General features: G+C 43.4%; 1 protein-coding gene across 3 annotated transcripts in view; it reads right to left on the minus strand.

The window, feature by feature from the left end:
* Positions 1–4,006: 4,006 nt before the first annotated feature.
* Positions 4,007–16,818, minus strand: part of nrp1a (neuropilin 1a) — a 123,244-nt gene continuing 110,432 nt past the window's right edge. For 2 of the 3 annotated variants that reach the window (XM_052506845.1, XM_052506843.1), the window contains exons 13-19: positions 13,282–13,389; positions 12,312–12,359; positions 10,636–10,779; positions 10,108–10,385; positions 9,749–9,845; positions 9,381–9,434; positions 4,007–9,075 (exon numbers count right to left, since the gene is read on the minus strand). In XM_052506845.1, the coding sequence (XP_052362805.1) occupies positions 8,774–9,075; positions 9,381–9,434; positions 9,749–9,845; positions 10,108–10,385; positions 10,636–10,779; positions 12,312–12,359; positions 13,282–13,389 (1,031 nt within the window). In that variant the 3' untranslated portion in view covers positions 4,007–8,773. The remainder of the gene's footprint in view (positions 9,076–9,380; positions 9,435–9,748; positions 9,846–10,107; positions 10,386–10,635; positions 10,780–12,311; positions 12,360–13,281; positions 13,390–16,818) is intronic. The other variant, XM_052506849.1, reaches the window with a different exon arrangement.

Genomic DNA, 16,818 nt, shown 5'->3' on the forward strand with positions numbered 1-16,818 from the left:
ATTGTAATGTAGGTCACGCCGTATGATACGCCTACTAAAGGTAAGGGTAGCCAAGTGGTTAGAGCGTTGGACTAGTAACCGGCAGGTTGCAAGTTCAAACCCCTGAGCTGACAAGGTCTGTCATTCTGCCCCTGGACAGGCAGTTAATCCACTGTTCCTAAGCTGTCATTGAAAATAAGAATTTGTTCTTAACTGACTTGCCTCGTTAAATAAAAGTAAAAAAAATAGTACTACTGCCCGCCGTGGTATAAATTGTAACATCAAATATAGGCTTGTTTGCCCATCGAGGTTAAAGTGTGTCTGAAGATGAGTTTTATGTTGTTGGCAACTGGTCTAACGTTACTGTCTTATTTTAATATGCTGGGATAGGTAATGATTTGTATATGTAACGAGGTCCCTCCAAGTACAATGCACTGGTATAAAATTATTGTAATACCAAATAATATATGGTGCACGTCGCAAAATAAATGAAATAATTAGAAAAAAGCCTACCCAAATGTTTCTATGCCTATCCACCCAAACAATTCTGTCTACACCCCTGGTGCAGGGAAGATAAATCGGGTGCACCTACTGGCAACAGCCCAAAGAAAAAAATTCAAACATGAGCGCAAGGCTTTATCGATGGGTTTTGTATAGAAATGCTTGACGATCGACTAGGAAGGCCTTGACGATCGACTAGGAAGGCCTTGACGATCGACTAGGAAGGCCTTGACGACCGACTAGGAAGGCCTTGACGATCGACTAGGAAGGCCTTGACGATCGACTAGGAAGGCCTTGGACCGACTAGGAAGGCCTTGACGATCGACTAGGAAGGCCTTGACGATCGACTAGGAAGGCCTTTGGATTGACTAGGAAGGCCTTGGATCGACTAGGAAAGCCTTGACGATCGACTAGGAAGGCCTTGGACCGACTAGGAAGACCTTGACAATCGACTAGGAAGGCCTTGGATCGACTAGGAAGGCCTTGGATCGACTAGGGAATGCCTTGGATCGACTAGGAAGGCCTTGGCAATCGACAGGTTGGTGACCACCGCTCTATTGAGTTGAGTGAAATCACATCTTGTGCTTCTCTCTATGGGCTGATATTTCTTTCTTGTCCCGGGGGAGTTGTGTGCCCGTGCACACACGCAGTTTAGAGGTATTGGTTACGGCCTGAATTCAAAATGAATTTAATAGATTTTGTTTTTCTCAACCATCTACACACAATACCCCATAATGACAAAGTGAACACTTGTTTTTAGAAATCTTTCCAAATGTATTAAAAATTAAATACAGAAATATCTCATTTACATACAGTACCAGTCAAATGTTTGGACATACCTACTCATTCCAGAGCTTTTCTTTATTTTTTAAAATGTTCTATATTGTAGAATAATAGTGAAGACATCAAAACTATGAAGTAACACATATGGAATCATGTATTAACCAAAAAAGTGTTATACAAATCAAAATATATTTTAGATTTTAGATTCTTCAAAGTATCCAACCTTTGTTGTTTACTACATGATTCCATATGTGTTATTTCATAGTTCTGATGTCTATTATTCTACAATGTAGAAAATAAAGAAAAACCCTTGAATGAGTAGGTGTGTTCAAACTTTTGACTGGATCAATACTTTGTACAAGCACCTTTGGCAGCAATTACAGTATTTATGGGTCCCTAAGAGCTTTCCACACCTGGGTTGTGCAACAATTTCCCATTCTTTTCAAAATTCTTAAAGCGTTGTCAAATTGGTTGTTGATCATTGCTAGGCAACTATTTTCATGTCTTGCCATAGATTTTCAAATAGATTTATGTCAAAACTGTAAATTGTCCACTCAGGAACATACACTGTGTTCTTGTTAAGCAACACCAAGGTAGATTTGGCCTTGTGTTTTAGGTTATTGTCCTGCTGAAAGGTGAATTCATTTCTCACTGTCTGGTGGAAAGCAGACTGAACAATATTTTCCTACAGGAGTTTGCCTGTGCTTACCTCCATTCTGTTATTTTTTTTTATAGTGAAAAACACCCCAGCCCTTAACAATTACAAGCATACCCATAACATGATGCCGCCACCATTATACTTGAGAATATTTACAGTAGTACTCAGTAATGTGTTGTATCGGATTTGCCCCAAACATAACACTTTTTATTCAGGGCAAAAAGTGAATTGCTTTGCCACATTGTTTGCATTATTACTTTAGTAACTTGTTGCAAATAGGATGTTTTGGAATATTTTTTATTCTGTACGGGCTTCCTTCTTTTCCCTCTGTCAGTTAGGTTAGTATGTGGAGTAACTACAATGTTGTTGATACATCCTCAGTTTTCTCCTTTCACAAAGATTCATCTCTAACTGTTTTAAAATCACTATTGGCCTAATGGTGAAATCCCAGTGTCCTTCCTCTACTGCAACTAAATTAGGAAGGACGCCTGTATCTTTGTAGTGACTGGGTGTATTGATACACCATCCAAAGTGTAATTAATAACTTCACCATGCTCAATGGGATATTCAATGTCTGTTTTTTTTCCTTCCACTCACCTACTGTAATGCGGATATCGGGAGTTGGGAAGTAAGTGCAGATGGTGAGTTTAATAATAAACGGAACAATACAAGATACACGAGTGGCCTACAGATATGAAACACATAGTCAATACTGCCTGGGGAATGGAACTAAGAGATTGACAGATATGTGGGAGGTAAGAAGTGAAGTAATGGAGTCCAGGTGTGCCTATTGATGAAGCGCAGCGGGAATAGACGTGACAGTACCCGACCTCCGACGCGCGGCTCCAGCCGCAGGAAGACGCCGGCCCCCAGGATGAGGAGCGTGACGGTCCGAGCTGCGAAGATGGAAATCATGGGTGATGTTGGGGTCCAGAATGTCCTCCACCGGAACCCAACACCACTCCTTTGGGCCGTACACCTCCCAGTCCACCAGGTACTGGAGCCGACACCCACGATGTCTGGATTCGAGGAGGGATCTGACGACATAAGCAGGACCTCCCTTCATGTCCACGGACGCCTCACTGCGGTGGTGATCCACCTGCTCCTTCTGGCGACAGACGGCACACTGGAGCCTCACATAAGCATCACTCCAAACCTCCTCTGTGAGGAGTCCACTGAGCCAGGGCCGGCCGATAACCCAGGACAACACACTGGAAGGGAGTAAGTCCACCGAGTCAGGGCCGGCCGATAACCCAGGACAACACACTGGAAGGGAGTAAGGCCACCGAGTCAGGGACGGCCGATAACCCAGGACAAGACACTGGAAGGGAGTAAGTCCACCGAGCCAGGGCCGGCCGATAACCCAGGACAACACACTGGAATGGAGTAAGTCCACCGAGCCAGGACCGGCAGATAACCCAGGACAACACACTGGAAGCGAGTAGGTCCGGTGGAGGAGTGACGTAATGAATTCTGGTCGTATTCAGCCCAGGGAAGGAATCGGGCCCACTCCCCCTTCCGGTCCTGGCAGTGACTCCTCATGAACCTCCCCAGCTCCTGGTTCATCCTCTCCACCTGCCCGTTGGACTGAGGCCAGTACCCAGAAGTGAGGCTGACCATTAACCCCAGTTTCTCCATGAAAGCCATACATACCCGCAACGTGAATTGCTGGTACAATAGAGGCAGGATACTTGTCCACATGATTAAGCATGTATTTAATGTTGCAAAAATTACATTAACTAATTTTCGACCAAATGAGCAGTTATTGCCTTTTTGCTTGGTAGGGCAGAGTAGATGTGACACCTACCAATAGTTGCCCTTTGCGAGGCATTGGAGATTCTCCCTAGCCTTTGTGGTTGAATCTGTGTTTGAAATTCGCTGCTCGACTAAGGGACATTACTGATAATTGTATTTGTGGGGTACAAAGTCATTCAAAATCATGTTAAACACCCTATTATTGCACACAGAGTGAGTCAATGCAACTTATGTGAATTGTTAAGCAGCATTTATTTTACTCCTGTATTTATTTAGGCTTGCCATAACAAAGGGATTGAATACTTATATATTACTTATTGACCCACAACATTTCAGCTTTTCATTTTTAATTAATTTGTAAACATTTTCAAAAATATAATTCCACTTTGACATTATGGGTGCTGTGTGTAGGCCAGTGACAAAACAAATCTAAATGTAATACATTTTAAATTCAGCCTGTAACAGAGCAAAATGTGGAAAAAGTCAAGGGGTATTAATTAATACATTCCGAATGCATTGTATGCATGAGCAAAACACTCAAATAAAAGGTGACGTTATGTACTGTCATATGAAACATTTTGATCTCAAATCCAAAATGCTGGAGTATAAAGACACATTCTATTTTATTTTAGACTCACTATCCAAATGCATACGTAGGGGAGTGTACAGTGGCTTGTGAAAGTATTCACCCCCTTGGCATTTTTCCTATTTTGTTGCCTTACAACCTGGAATTCAAATTGATTTTTTGGGGGGTTTGTATCATTTGATTTACACAATCACTTTGAAGATGCAAAATATGTTTTTATTGTGAAACAAACAAGAAATAAGACAAAAAAAACAGAACACTTGAGCGTGCATAACTATTCACCCACCCAAAGTCAATACTTTGTAGAGCCACCTTTTGCAGCAATTACAGTTGCAAGTCTCTTGGGGAATGTCTCCATAAACTTGGCACATCTAGCCACTGGGATTTTTGCCCATTCTTCAAGGCAAAACTGCTACAGCTTGGATTGAGGTCTGGGCTTTGACTAGGCCATTCCAAGAAATATAAATGTTTCCTCTTAAACCACTCGAGTGTTGCTTGAGTTGTATGCTTAGGGTCATTGTCCTGCTGGAAGGTTAACCTCCGTCCCAGTCTCAAATCTCTGGAAGACTGAAACAGGTTTCCCTCAAGAATTTCCCTGTATTTAGCGCCATCCATCATTCCATCCATTCTGAACAGTTTCCCAGTCCCTGCCGATGGAAAAACATCCCCACAGCATGATGCTGCCACCACTGGTGTTCTCGGGGTGATGAGAGGTGTTGGGTTTGCGCCAGACATAGCGCTTTCCTTGATGGCCAAAAAAGCTACATTTTAGTCTCATCTGACCAGAGTACCTTCTTCCATATGTTTGCTTATTTTTTTCTTTAAACAATTGGCTTTTTAATTGCCATTCTTCCGTAAAGCCCAGCTCTGTGAAGTGTACGGCTTAAAGTGGTCCTATGGACAGATACTCCAATCTCCGCTGTGGAGCTTTGCAGCTCATTCAGGGTTATCTTTTGGTCTCTTTGTTGCCTCTCTGATTAATTCCCTCGTTGCCTGGTCTGTGAGTATTGGTGGGCGGCCCTCTCTTGGCAGGTTTGTTGTGATGCCATATTCTTTCAATTTTTTAATAATGGATTTAATGGTGCTCCGTGGGATGTTCAAAGTTTCGGATATTATTTTATAACCCAACCCTGATCTGTACTTCTTCACAACTTTGTCCCTGACCTGTTTGGAGAGCTCCTTGGTCTTCATGATGCTGCTTGTTTGGTGGTGCCCCTTGCTTAGTGGTGTTGCAGACTCTGGGGCCTTTCAGAACAGGTGTGTATATACTGAGATCATGTGACAGATCATGCGACACTTAGAATGCACAAAGGTGGACTTTATTGAACTTATTATGTGACTTCTGAAGGTAATTGGTTGCACCAGATATTATTTAGGGGCTTCATATCAAAGGGGGTGGATACATATGCATGCACCAATTTTCAGTTTTTTATTTTTAAGAATTTTTTGAAACAAGTTATTTTTTTAAATTTCACTTCACCAATTTAAACTATTTTGTGTAATGTCCATTACATGATCTCCAAATAAAAATATATTTATTTACAGGTTGTAATTCAACAAAATAGGAAAAAGCCTAGGAGATGAATACTTTTGCAAGGCACTGTAAATAACGTAGTATACATTTATTTGTATTCTATTAGTTTATGACGACAGTATATGTTTTTTCCCTTGTTTATAGAGCAACCATCCAGAACCTTGTTAAATAAATCACCCCTTCCAATCCTACCAAATAAACCAGGTGAAATCCCTTTGAAATGTACCTCCTCCTCCTGTGTTCTTATCGGCACACCATCACAGTAGCCCACACCCAAACCACCAGCATGTTCAACTCCAATAACAGTAGTTTAAACCACAACCCTACAATACCAAAACAATTGTTCTGTTCAGTTTTTTAAGGCCTTGCTGTTTATTCATCTTTTCCTACAACAGCAAATTACAGAATTAATTATATAGTAGAAGCAGTATTGAAAATACACGTTTTTTTGTAAAAAGAAGTTGCACAAAATGTTAATGACAGTACAAAACGAAGCAATAATAATTCAGGTCAATGGCTACATTACTATAGGAAATTTGTGTACCTTTTTCAATAATGAAAACATCTCAATAATTTGTACATTTCAGAATTATATCACATAATCTGAAACTATAAAAATAAGAAAGAAAACGAACACTGTTTTTTCTGTTTTTGTTTTTGTTTACAAATGACAACCTTATTGAATATATTTATCAGTGCAACATTGTTTATTTTTAGTTTCCACGCTACAGTATCCATTTTCTCTAGTTACCAGACTGAGGCTACTGTCCTCGAAGCTGAATGCACAAAACAGTAAGCATTGCAAAGTGGGAAATCAAACCTGAAATTAACATAACCCAAGCTGAGAATGTGTTCACCACAGCACACGACATAGCACACAGATGTAGCAGATGTCCCCCTGTTCAACATCATTATGTCTCTCTGATGGTTGTGCTGTAGAAAATCCACTGGACATTTCCAAAGGTCAAGTCCTCCTCAGACCTGATACTGTGAGCCTCTTACTAAGTCCTTACTACAGATCCCCTTACTTCTCCAGCCCAAACAAGGATTGATAGCTAGATTGATTGGTAAAGTGAGTCTGAAATCCAAGACTCGAGATTTCAGAGTTCACATTGATGCAACTTCAGCTGAAATAATACGAACCATCGAACAGTATTGTTTCTACAGTCAACCCACCTTCCCCTCTTGACTTTGCCAGTAGTCCAAGTCCATTTACTGTGAACATTTGTTGAAAAGGGGTGGTTGTGGTTGAAATGCTGCAGTCCAGTAGCAGTAGTGTGTTGATAACAAACCCCTCCCCCAGTAGAAGAGGTATCCAATCATCCTTTGGTAATGACAACAGGGCAAGTGGCCTGATTCGCCATGCTTGATGACATCACTCAACCACTTAGCTCTGTACCAGCGTCCCTTCCTAATGAAATCAGCCCTGACATCACAGCGTATAGCTGTTACACATAAACCTTACGGCACGACTAATTTGTAGTAGGGTACAGAATGTGACAATCCAATCCAAACTGTGTTATTGTTATGATTATGAGCATCTAGTCTGCAGTGTGAACGCGATAGCACCATTGATACACCCCAGTATATGTAATCCTCCACCCCTCAGTATATCTCACTAGTGAGGATTAAGATGTTGGATAACGAAGTGCATGGTCGTAAAAGTTAGCACTTTTTTGTATGACAATCCACAGATGTATGTAGCTGGAAATAACAAGCCACTGGTCAACCCCATGAAGCTAAAGCAATAGTTTTTTTGGTATGCTGGCAGACATTATACATATCTTCTTCCACTGCTGCAGTTGATATGAGAGATGATAGACCCTGTGACCACAGAAGGATATGGGGTGTGTGGCTGCCTTATGTTAATTAGTGTGTAGAAGTTAGTAACATGAATACAACTGTTTTTATTTTTTCCTTTTCTGTTTACAGTAACTTCTTCGTCCTCCCCATGGTGCCGTGAAGCGGATTGCATCTAGAAGATGTAGAACAAGAACATGTCTTCTTTGAATGTGCACTGGCCTATCTTTACACAGCACACAGAGCCGGATCGAAATGAAACCATTAAACCAAAATACTTCACTCTTCACAACAACAGGCAGATGATTGTATTTACAACACACAACCCATTGGAAAAAGGGATACTGCAGCTTTTTTTCCATTTTTGTTCTTTAAAATAATCAAAATATATTAAAACGTATATACAATTATATGTGGGTCTGGGACAGAGAGAGAAAAGTACCATGGAGGGATTGGATCCTGTTTTGCAGACTTGATTATTAGCTAATTTAAAGCCCCTGCTTTAGATGTCACAACGTGGTCAGAACGTAAGAGATGTAAAATCTCCAAAATCAACAAGGAAACCAACAAATATGTATTAAAGGCACTGTCAGAACCATCTACTGCCAAGGGGTGCAACCTTTACCTTTAACCTCTGACCCACACATGTAGACAGGGGCAGAGGTCAGGGGGGCAGAGGGCACACCCTGCTGCTACTCCACCATGGTGCAGTATGACCAACAATATTGTCAGTTATGGTTAATTTTGGGTTTTGATACTTCTCCTTCAACACAAACATGACTTTGATTTAAAATAATTATAGTAACAAAAATGTTTCCTCCCAGAATATGATAAATACTTTAAACATTGTGATAATTAAATTGGTCTCAACACCAGCATCCGATTGTAAAAATGAACAATTTAAATAATAATCTAATCATCTGTACATATTTTTTCCTCCTGTATTTAATTTTGTACACAGTGTCTCCTACTGGTAGGTTCCCATTACTGCAGCTCCTGAGAAAAGCAATGGCTCAATCACAACCTCCCATTGGTTCCTAAACCTGGGCCTCCTCCAATGAGAGGCCTCCAGCAGTTCCTTTAGCCCCAGCCACACATTGAGTCTTGGCTATGCCTACAGTCTTGTGCACACGCACAAAATGCTACACTCCCCACACACACACATCTCACTTCCCGCTCACGCCTCTGTGTATGAGTTCTGTGAGTTGAGTTTGTCTTTCTTTAGCTTGACTCCGTCTACCAGCTCAAAGTTGTAGTTCTCCAGAGCGGATAAGTTCCTGTCTGACATGTGGCCATGTGAGCAGGCACAGTAGAGGACGACCCCACAGATGGCCCCCAGGAAGACCCCCAGGGCACTCATAGCGATGATGGTGATGAGGATGGGGTCCAGTGTCTGCAGCATGTTGCCTGCACCGCCACTGACACCGTTGAGGATCTCATTGTTCTCCATCATGTCAGGGAAGTCTGTGATGTCCACAACTACAGGAGAGAAGAAGAAGAGGGTGAGTAGACCCTCATCTCATTTTCAACCATCCCAGTATTCATGGAAATCTACAGCTTTGTAGATAGCTGTTACATATGTTTGGACAATGATTGTTATTATCTTTCCAACACTGAATCCCTAAGCTTTGTGTTACAGAGTAAAGAGAGAGAGGTAGAGGGGGAGCAGACGTATTAGTGAAATCTACTGCATTGCTAACACATGTCATCATAAGTATGTTACTCTGTTTTACAACACTCAACCCCATAGACGTTGTGTATTAATATGTGATATGGTGACATACTCATTTCATTAAATCGGTCTTCAGGCAGCATGGGCTCTGTAGGAACATCAGGATCTGTTGAAAATGATGGGACGAGTCAGTTACAAAAGCACTTCCCTCCAGCACAATAGTAAAAAAAATCACCATCACTCTTTACATTGAACATGCCATAGAGGGACAGTTTCCCAGACACAGATTAAGCCTAGCCATGGACAAAAAAAAGCATGTTCAATAGCGAATCTCCATTGAGTTACATTTTTTTTGTCCAGAACGTCGCTTAATCTGTGTCTGGGAAACTGGCGCTAAAAGTCAGGCCTGTACACACTGGTGTCCTTAGGTCACTGGTTTAAATCCAGCTCAAAAGATCAATGTAGCGAAGTAACAGTCACCCTTGCAGTCAGCCATGTTCAGATTGTCCAGGATCTTGATATCATCCACAGCAATGTCACCCCAACTCTTCCTCTCCACAAACCCTTCAATCACCACCTGGGAGAGAGAGAACAATTGTTATAATTAAAAAAAAAACTGTATTTAACAACCCTTGAGCAACCTCTCAGCAACTAATTTCACAATTCTAACTTTATCACTACGCCAATCACCAAGTAGCACTAATCAAACAGACAAAACTGTCTCTGCAATTCAAACAATGTATTTATACACATCACACATAGTTTTAATGTATATGATGCTACATTGATCTGTCCAAGCTTATAGTTCAGTGTATGGACACTCTCTCTCCATACCATACCTGATAGGGTTTACTGGAGTGTGGTACTAGCACGCGTCCCTCTCTCCAGCGGTTGCCCTGGTGACCGCTGACGGTCCACAGTAGTATGTCAGCAATGCCATCGACCGTCTCCTTCCTCTGTTTGATGTGCAACGTGCCAATGTGCGAGCCAAACATGTGGTACCAGAACGACACGCACAGGTCAGACTGACCAACTGTCACCACCGGACTGACCAGCCTAGCAACCTCCGTTTCCTGGGAGCCCGTCGCTAGGGTGTAGATGAAGTTACCGGATCCGCCTGAAGAGGGAAATGATAAAGTTGGAATAGCCCATGAGAAAAGGGTGTAGATGAAGTTACAGGATCCGCCTGAAGAGGGAAATGATAAAGTTGGAATAGCCCATGAGAAAAGGGGTAGGTGATGACATCTAAAGTAGTGGTGGGGAAACAAATCATCTAATGACAACTCTTGGTTTTGACAGTTTTTCCACTGGACATAAATTACGTATACTGTTATCATTAGCTTCTGTTGTTGTTGTTGTGTCTGTACCTGTGTGGTCCATGTTGGGTCCGGTGTTGAGCGTGGGCGTGCCGCTGGACTGTATCTGCCATCTGAAGTCGCTGTCCACTGAGGTCCAGCCGCAAAACGAGGGGTCGTTGGCCCAGCCAAAGTCACATGCAAACCACAGGAACGCTGCAGACAGGGGGACAGATCACAGGTCAGTTATGTCTCATAGAGATGCATATAAATAGGGGTGGTTTCCTGGACACAGATAAAGCCTTGTCCTGGACAATAAAAAAATAAAAAAGTTATTCTGTGGTGTGACAGGGGTCAGGGTAAGAATACCGACTGGTTGAAATAGACCATTGTTTTAATATGGTACTGAGAGATATACTCCAAGAGTATTTGTGTTGACCTGAGGGTCCACTCGACGAGAGTCTTGTGGAGGTGGAACACTTAGGTAAACCACTAGAGGGCAGCAGAGAACTGTGAAACTCAAATTTCAGAGGAAAGGGTAGATACAAAAAACTATGAGAAAGGGAGAGAGAATTAGAGGATGGTACATTCTTGACAGAATAGGGTGGTGGTGGTAGGAGTGAAGAGACTCCATGCAGACTTTTCAAGGAGGGAGATTGAATAAATCCAGTTAATCATCTATTTTAATTAAAGGGCCTGTGAACGTGATATGGGTTCATAAAAGAAAGTATACAATGACAGTAAAGGGATACATAGCAGGTGAGAGGAGAGAGACAGAGAGAGAGGGAGAGAGTTTGTGTGTGTGTTTTCCTTCACAACAGCCTGCTGAGAGAGAGCCCATTGGGCACAGACGTCAATTCAATGTCTATTCTAGGTTGGTTCAACGTAATTCCATTGAAATGATGTGGAAACGACATTGACTCAACTAGTGTTAGCCCAGTGTGAAGTCTTTATAATGAGCAGAGCAGAGCCCCGTTGGACTCTAAAGGCAGATATGGCTAATAGAAAGGACTTGCATTCCTGACACACAATCCCTCTACAGACACACACACACACACACACACACACACACACACACACACACACACACACACACACACACACACACACACACACACACACACACACACACACACACACACACACACACACACACACACACACACACGTGTGTGAGAGCGGGTCGATGGGGAGCCTCGTTTTTGTTATGAAATTGGATAAAGAAAGAGACATTCGAAAGAAGCAGCACAACAGAGATATGTTTAGAATGTCAGCAATGCTTCAGAAGCCCTGTGTGTCTGTGTACGTTGGGCACTAAGGCCCCAGCTCACCAAAGAATAAAACATTTGAGCCAATATTCCCTTTAATAATCTCTGGGTTTTAACTAGTTTCTGCAGGCACCAGAATATATTTACCCATTAAACACAAAGCATGGAATTCTCATGTGGAACCACATTTCAGGCACAGAGACACATTTTTCCGTTCCCAATTAAGAGGGCTTTTTGTTTTTTTTCCATTCTAGGGAGGACTGAAGCAGGGATTCTGAAAAGTTACCCGTAAAATGAGCAGCCCAACAGTTCTGAGGAACACTAGAGAACACATTTTTCTTAAATAGTCTGCTGGAAAAAACTATATCTACCCACACACGAATTAACCTCACATGCTCACACATGCATTCAAAGCCCCTCAAACACATACAGTCACAAGAGTCTTGTATACAGTACATTGATAATACAATGGATCCTAACCTGGGATGGTGTCCACCTCTGTCTTGCCCTCTGGCGCTGTGGTCCCACCTGTCAGAACAACAACACAGTGGCAGGACAGTTAGTCTAGCCGTACCACATAACAATGATATCTATATATATATATATATATATATGCCATTTAGCAGATGCTTTTATCTAAAGCGACTTACAGTCATGCGTTCATACATTCTACATATGGGTGGTCCCGGGAATCAAACCCACTACCCTGATGTTACAAGCGCCATGCTCAACAAACTGAGTTACAGAGTACAGCATAACAGTGTAGCACAGTTAGCCTAGCTTCCTCTAGCTCAGAACACAATGTAGCTCAGTTAGCCGAGCTAGCTTCCCTCTTTTGCTGACACTCGTCTGTGTTGAGGCTATAGTTAAAGAGGAGCCTTGTTGACAGAAGGATAAGGGTCATACACACTCCTCCTTTATTCTGGTTCAAACAGATGCCCTCTCTCCTATCTCTCTTAACTCATACCCAACATTTCCACACTCCCTCTTTCACGACATATAGGGCCAGGAAGGAGAGAACCAGAGTAACTGAGAGTGCCATGCACATCACTGATGGCTGGAGACTGCTGCTTTAAAATGGGAGGGAGGAATAGCCATAAAGATAACTCTATGCCTGAGTCCAAAATGGCACCCTAGTCCCTATATGTTGACATACTTCTGACCACAGCTCTAGGGGCACTGGCCAAATTAAATGCACTATGAAGGGAACAGGGTGCCATTTGGGAGGTATCCATAAGGAACAGAAAGGTATAGCAAGGTTGAAGGCAGAGGGAGTAAGGCAGGCTATAATTAGGTTAGTGGGGAAAGAGGTCAGCCTAGAAAGAGAACAAGGCTGTCTGTCTGTCTGCCTGTGTGTGTGCGTGTATGTGTGTATGCCAGGTTATTATATAGTGAGAGTAGGGGTAGAGGGGTAGGTCAGATAGCAGTCTCATGAGAGTGATGTTAGCACCTGTCACATCGTAGTCATCACCTGTTCCACTGTGGCAGCTGGCCTGGTCATCATCACATTCATCTGACGGAGTTGTGGATGCCAGTGTGGTGGGGAGGGGAGTGGGAGCTGCGGAACAGATGGAGAGAGAGGGCAAGAGAGTGAGAGAGGACACATGTTAAACTTGCAATCAGCTGCTCCTTTGTATGGTTTGCGGTACCACACGCACATACACACACATAATACAAACATATACAAGGCAGGCCGTGCCAGTGTCACGAAACTGGGATTCAATCACTGAGCTATTAGCAGCCCTCCTTTTATGAGGATGCAGAGGGATGTATAAATATATATTTTGGATGGTGCATGGTGGATGCTTAGGCTTTAGGTTGAGGTGTGTCTCCCAAATGGTACCCTATTCCCCATGTCTTGCAATACTTTTGACCAGAGCCAATAGGCCTCTCATCAAAAGTTGTGAACTTTTAGGGAATAGGGTGCCATTTGGGACGCAGTTTAGGTTTGGGTTTAGGCTGGATAGGAGATGCATAGGGCCTGGGATTGGGCTGAAGACTGGGCCCCACCCTGGTCTATCATTAGGGCCCGCTGGCCTTGTTGGATGTGGGCACGGCCCCAGCTCTGTTCCACGCTCTGCTAACACACAGCCTGGATGTGTTTACCCTGACGGAGTAATGAGGGCTTCCCCTGGAGGGAGGGAGCGAAAGTGAGAGAGCGCGAGAGGCAGAGAGGCCGAAGGGGAGAGAGGGAGAGGAAATGGTGCATGTGTAATCTATAATTTCCCTCGCCCTCTGCTAGATGAAATATGAGTGAGTTCAACCTCTGACAGACTCAGGGTGAAGAGGTCATTGACAGGTTCAGTGTTCTAGTTGGAGACCTCCATAGAAAAATATATATTAGGTTTTACTAACTCGGGTTTAGCTTACATACCAGCACTCATTGTCTCCTAGCTGGTATTAGCACCTGTGTGTGCAAGTGGTGCACAGGTCAGCTAATAACCCATTCGCAACTGCCCAACTATATGAGATAAAGTGAAAATATGAGGCCTGCACCCAACCCTAACCTGCAAATATAGAAAATGCGCTATAGGCTATTCAAAGACGGCAGAAGGATTTTTTTGATGGGGGTGCCTGATTTAGATATGTTTCTGCTTATAATTTCCAACATTTTGGTAGGCTATTTGTTGGTCAACTTGTCTATAATTACATACATGCAGCTTCTCTTCTGTCATCATATGTTGCCATAGAAGACTAAATTGTCACGTTCTGACCTTTATTTCCTGTTTTGTCTGTATTTAGTATGGTCAGGGCGTGAGATGGGGTGGGCAGTCTATGTTTGTTTTTCTATGATTTGGGTATTTCTATGTTTCGGCCTAGTATGGTTCTCAATCAGAGGCAGGTGTCATTAGTTGTCTCTGATTGAGAATCATACTTAGGGAGCCTGGGTTTCACTGTGTGTTTGTGGGTGATTGTTCCTGTCTCTGTGTTTTGCACCAGATAGGGCTGTTTTGGGTTTTCACGGTTCTTGTTCTTGTTCTTGTTTTTGTTAGTTTGTTCATGTGAAGTGATTTAATTAAAACATGAATCAAAATAACCACGCTGCGCTTTGGTCCGCCTCTCCTTCACATAAAGAAAGCTGTTACATAAATAAACCCTTTCTAACCAGAATAATGTAATAGAGCGATTGAATTAATACTTCAATCTAGTTGACATCGTTAAAGTTCTCTGTCATCTGTCACGGAGCCAAGACGTTTTAGGGACTGGGGAGAAAATACAATAGCCAAGAAGAAACGGGAAAGATTTTCTTATGAAAAATGTCCAAATGACGTCAGTTTTACCAGTTGTAAGGGTAAAAAACAAGATTCCAGTTCGGCTTCGATGCATATTTTATGTGGTTGAAACACTATCAGCTTTTATGATGCTTTTATGATGAAGACAGAACCTCTACAGATGGTATCTAACTGAGCATTGCATTCTCTCAAGATGCAGAAATAAATCAATAATACTTCTGTTCCAACGTCCAAATTTTGCTTATCATTTAACTGAAGAAATGCTTAATTCTGCAGGAGTTAATATTAATTAAGGCTATGTGAGAGGTTATAGAACCACAGTCAGTGTCCAGATTTTAGTTCCCATTTAACCCATCTAAACATTACGCTACAGTTCCCTTGACAAGCCATATGTCTACTTGAAGTCCCGTCTTGCAACTGTCAAATTTGTAAAGCGCCTCTCAATCATCAAACATAACATAGCTGGCACTGCTGTTATCCTCTTTACCACTTCGCCAAATCTTTTCCAAACATTACTTTTCTAGCCTTCCCATCTTTTTATTTTTAACTCTCCTTTTGCTGCTTCTTTCGTATTGAATTAAACTTCTACAATATCCTTTTTGTAATACCAGATATATCTGGATAAGGTAAGACCTAGATGCAGACCGTGTGGAAGTAACAATGTTGATTACAGCAACAGAGGCAAAGGTACAGAACGGCAGGCAGGGTCAGGTCAGGCAGAGTTTGGAAATCCAGATTGGGTAAAGGTACAGGACGGCAGTCAGGGTCAGGGGCAGACAGAGTGGACAGGCGGGCGGGTTCTGGGTCAGGAGAGGCAAGGGTCAAAAACCAGGAGGGCGAGAAAAAGAGAGGCTGGGAAAAGATAGGAGTGACAGTACCCCACCACCCCTCCTTTAGGAGCGCCACCTGGCGTCCTACCTGGGCGCATACCTGGTTGACCGGGGTGCTGGCGGTGGAAGTTGGCGATGAGGGCTGGGTCCAGAATGTCTCTAGCAGGGACCCAGCACCTCTCCTCCAGGCCATAACCCTCCCAGTCAACCAGGTATTGGAAACCCCTGCCCCGTGGTTGAACCCTCAGTCTCACTGTGTACGCGGAATGGCCATCGGTGACACGGGGAGGAGGGGTGGGCCTGGAAATGGAAGACAAGGGACTGTGAGACACGATCTTGATACGGGACACATGAAAGGTGGGGTGTACACGAAGGGTACGGGGCAACAGAAGAGGAACAGCAGAGGGGCAGATCCCGGGTGGAGAGCCATACCTTGGAGATGGGGAAAGGGCCGGTAAACCGGGGGGACAGTTTGCGAGACTCCACCCGGATGGGAAGATAGCTGATGAAGAGCCATATCTTCTGCCCGAGATGAAACCGGGAAGCCGGGGTCCGATGGCGATCCGCTTGTCATCGACACCTGGAGGTGGTCTTGAGGAGGGCCGACTGGGCTCTCCTCCAGGTAAGGCGACAGCGGCAGAAGGTATGCCGGCCTCCTCTTCCTTCTCAGGGAAGTGTGGGGGCTGATACCCCAGGGAACACTCAAAGGGAGATAGGCCTGTGGCAGAGCAAGGAAGGGTGTTGCAGGCATATTTGACCCATACAAGCTGCTGGCTCCAGGGGGTGGGGTTGGCAGAGACCAGGCAGTGCAGGGTGGTCTTGTGGTCCTGGTTGGCTTGGTCAGATTGGCTGTTGGACTGGGGTGGAACCCGGAGGACAGGCTGGCCGACGACCCAATGAGGATGCAGAACACTTTCCTGAACT

This window comes from Oncorhynchus keta, chromosome 4 (genome assembly GCF_023373465.1).
Source record: "Oncorhynchus keta strain PuntledgeMale-10-30-2019 chromosome 4, Oket_V2, whole genome shotgun sequence".
NCBI classification, from domain to species: Eukaryota; Metazoa; Chordata; class Actinopteri; order Salmoniformes; family Salmonidae; genus Oncorhynchus; species Oncorhynchus keta.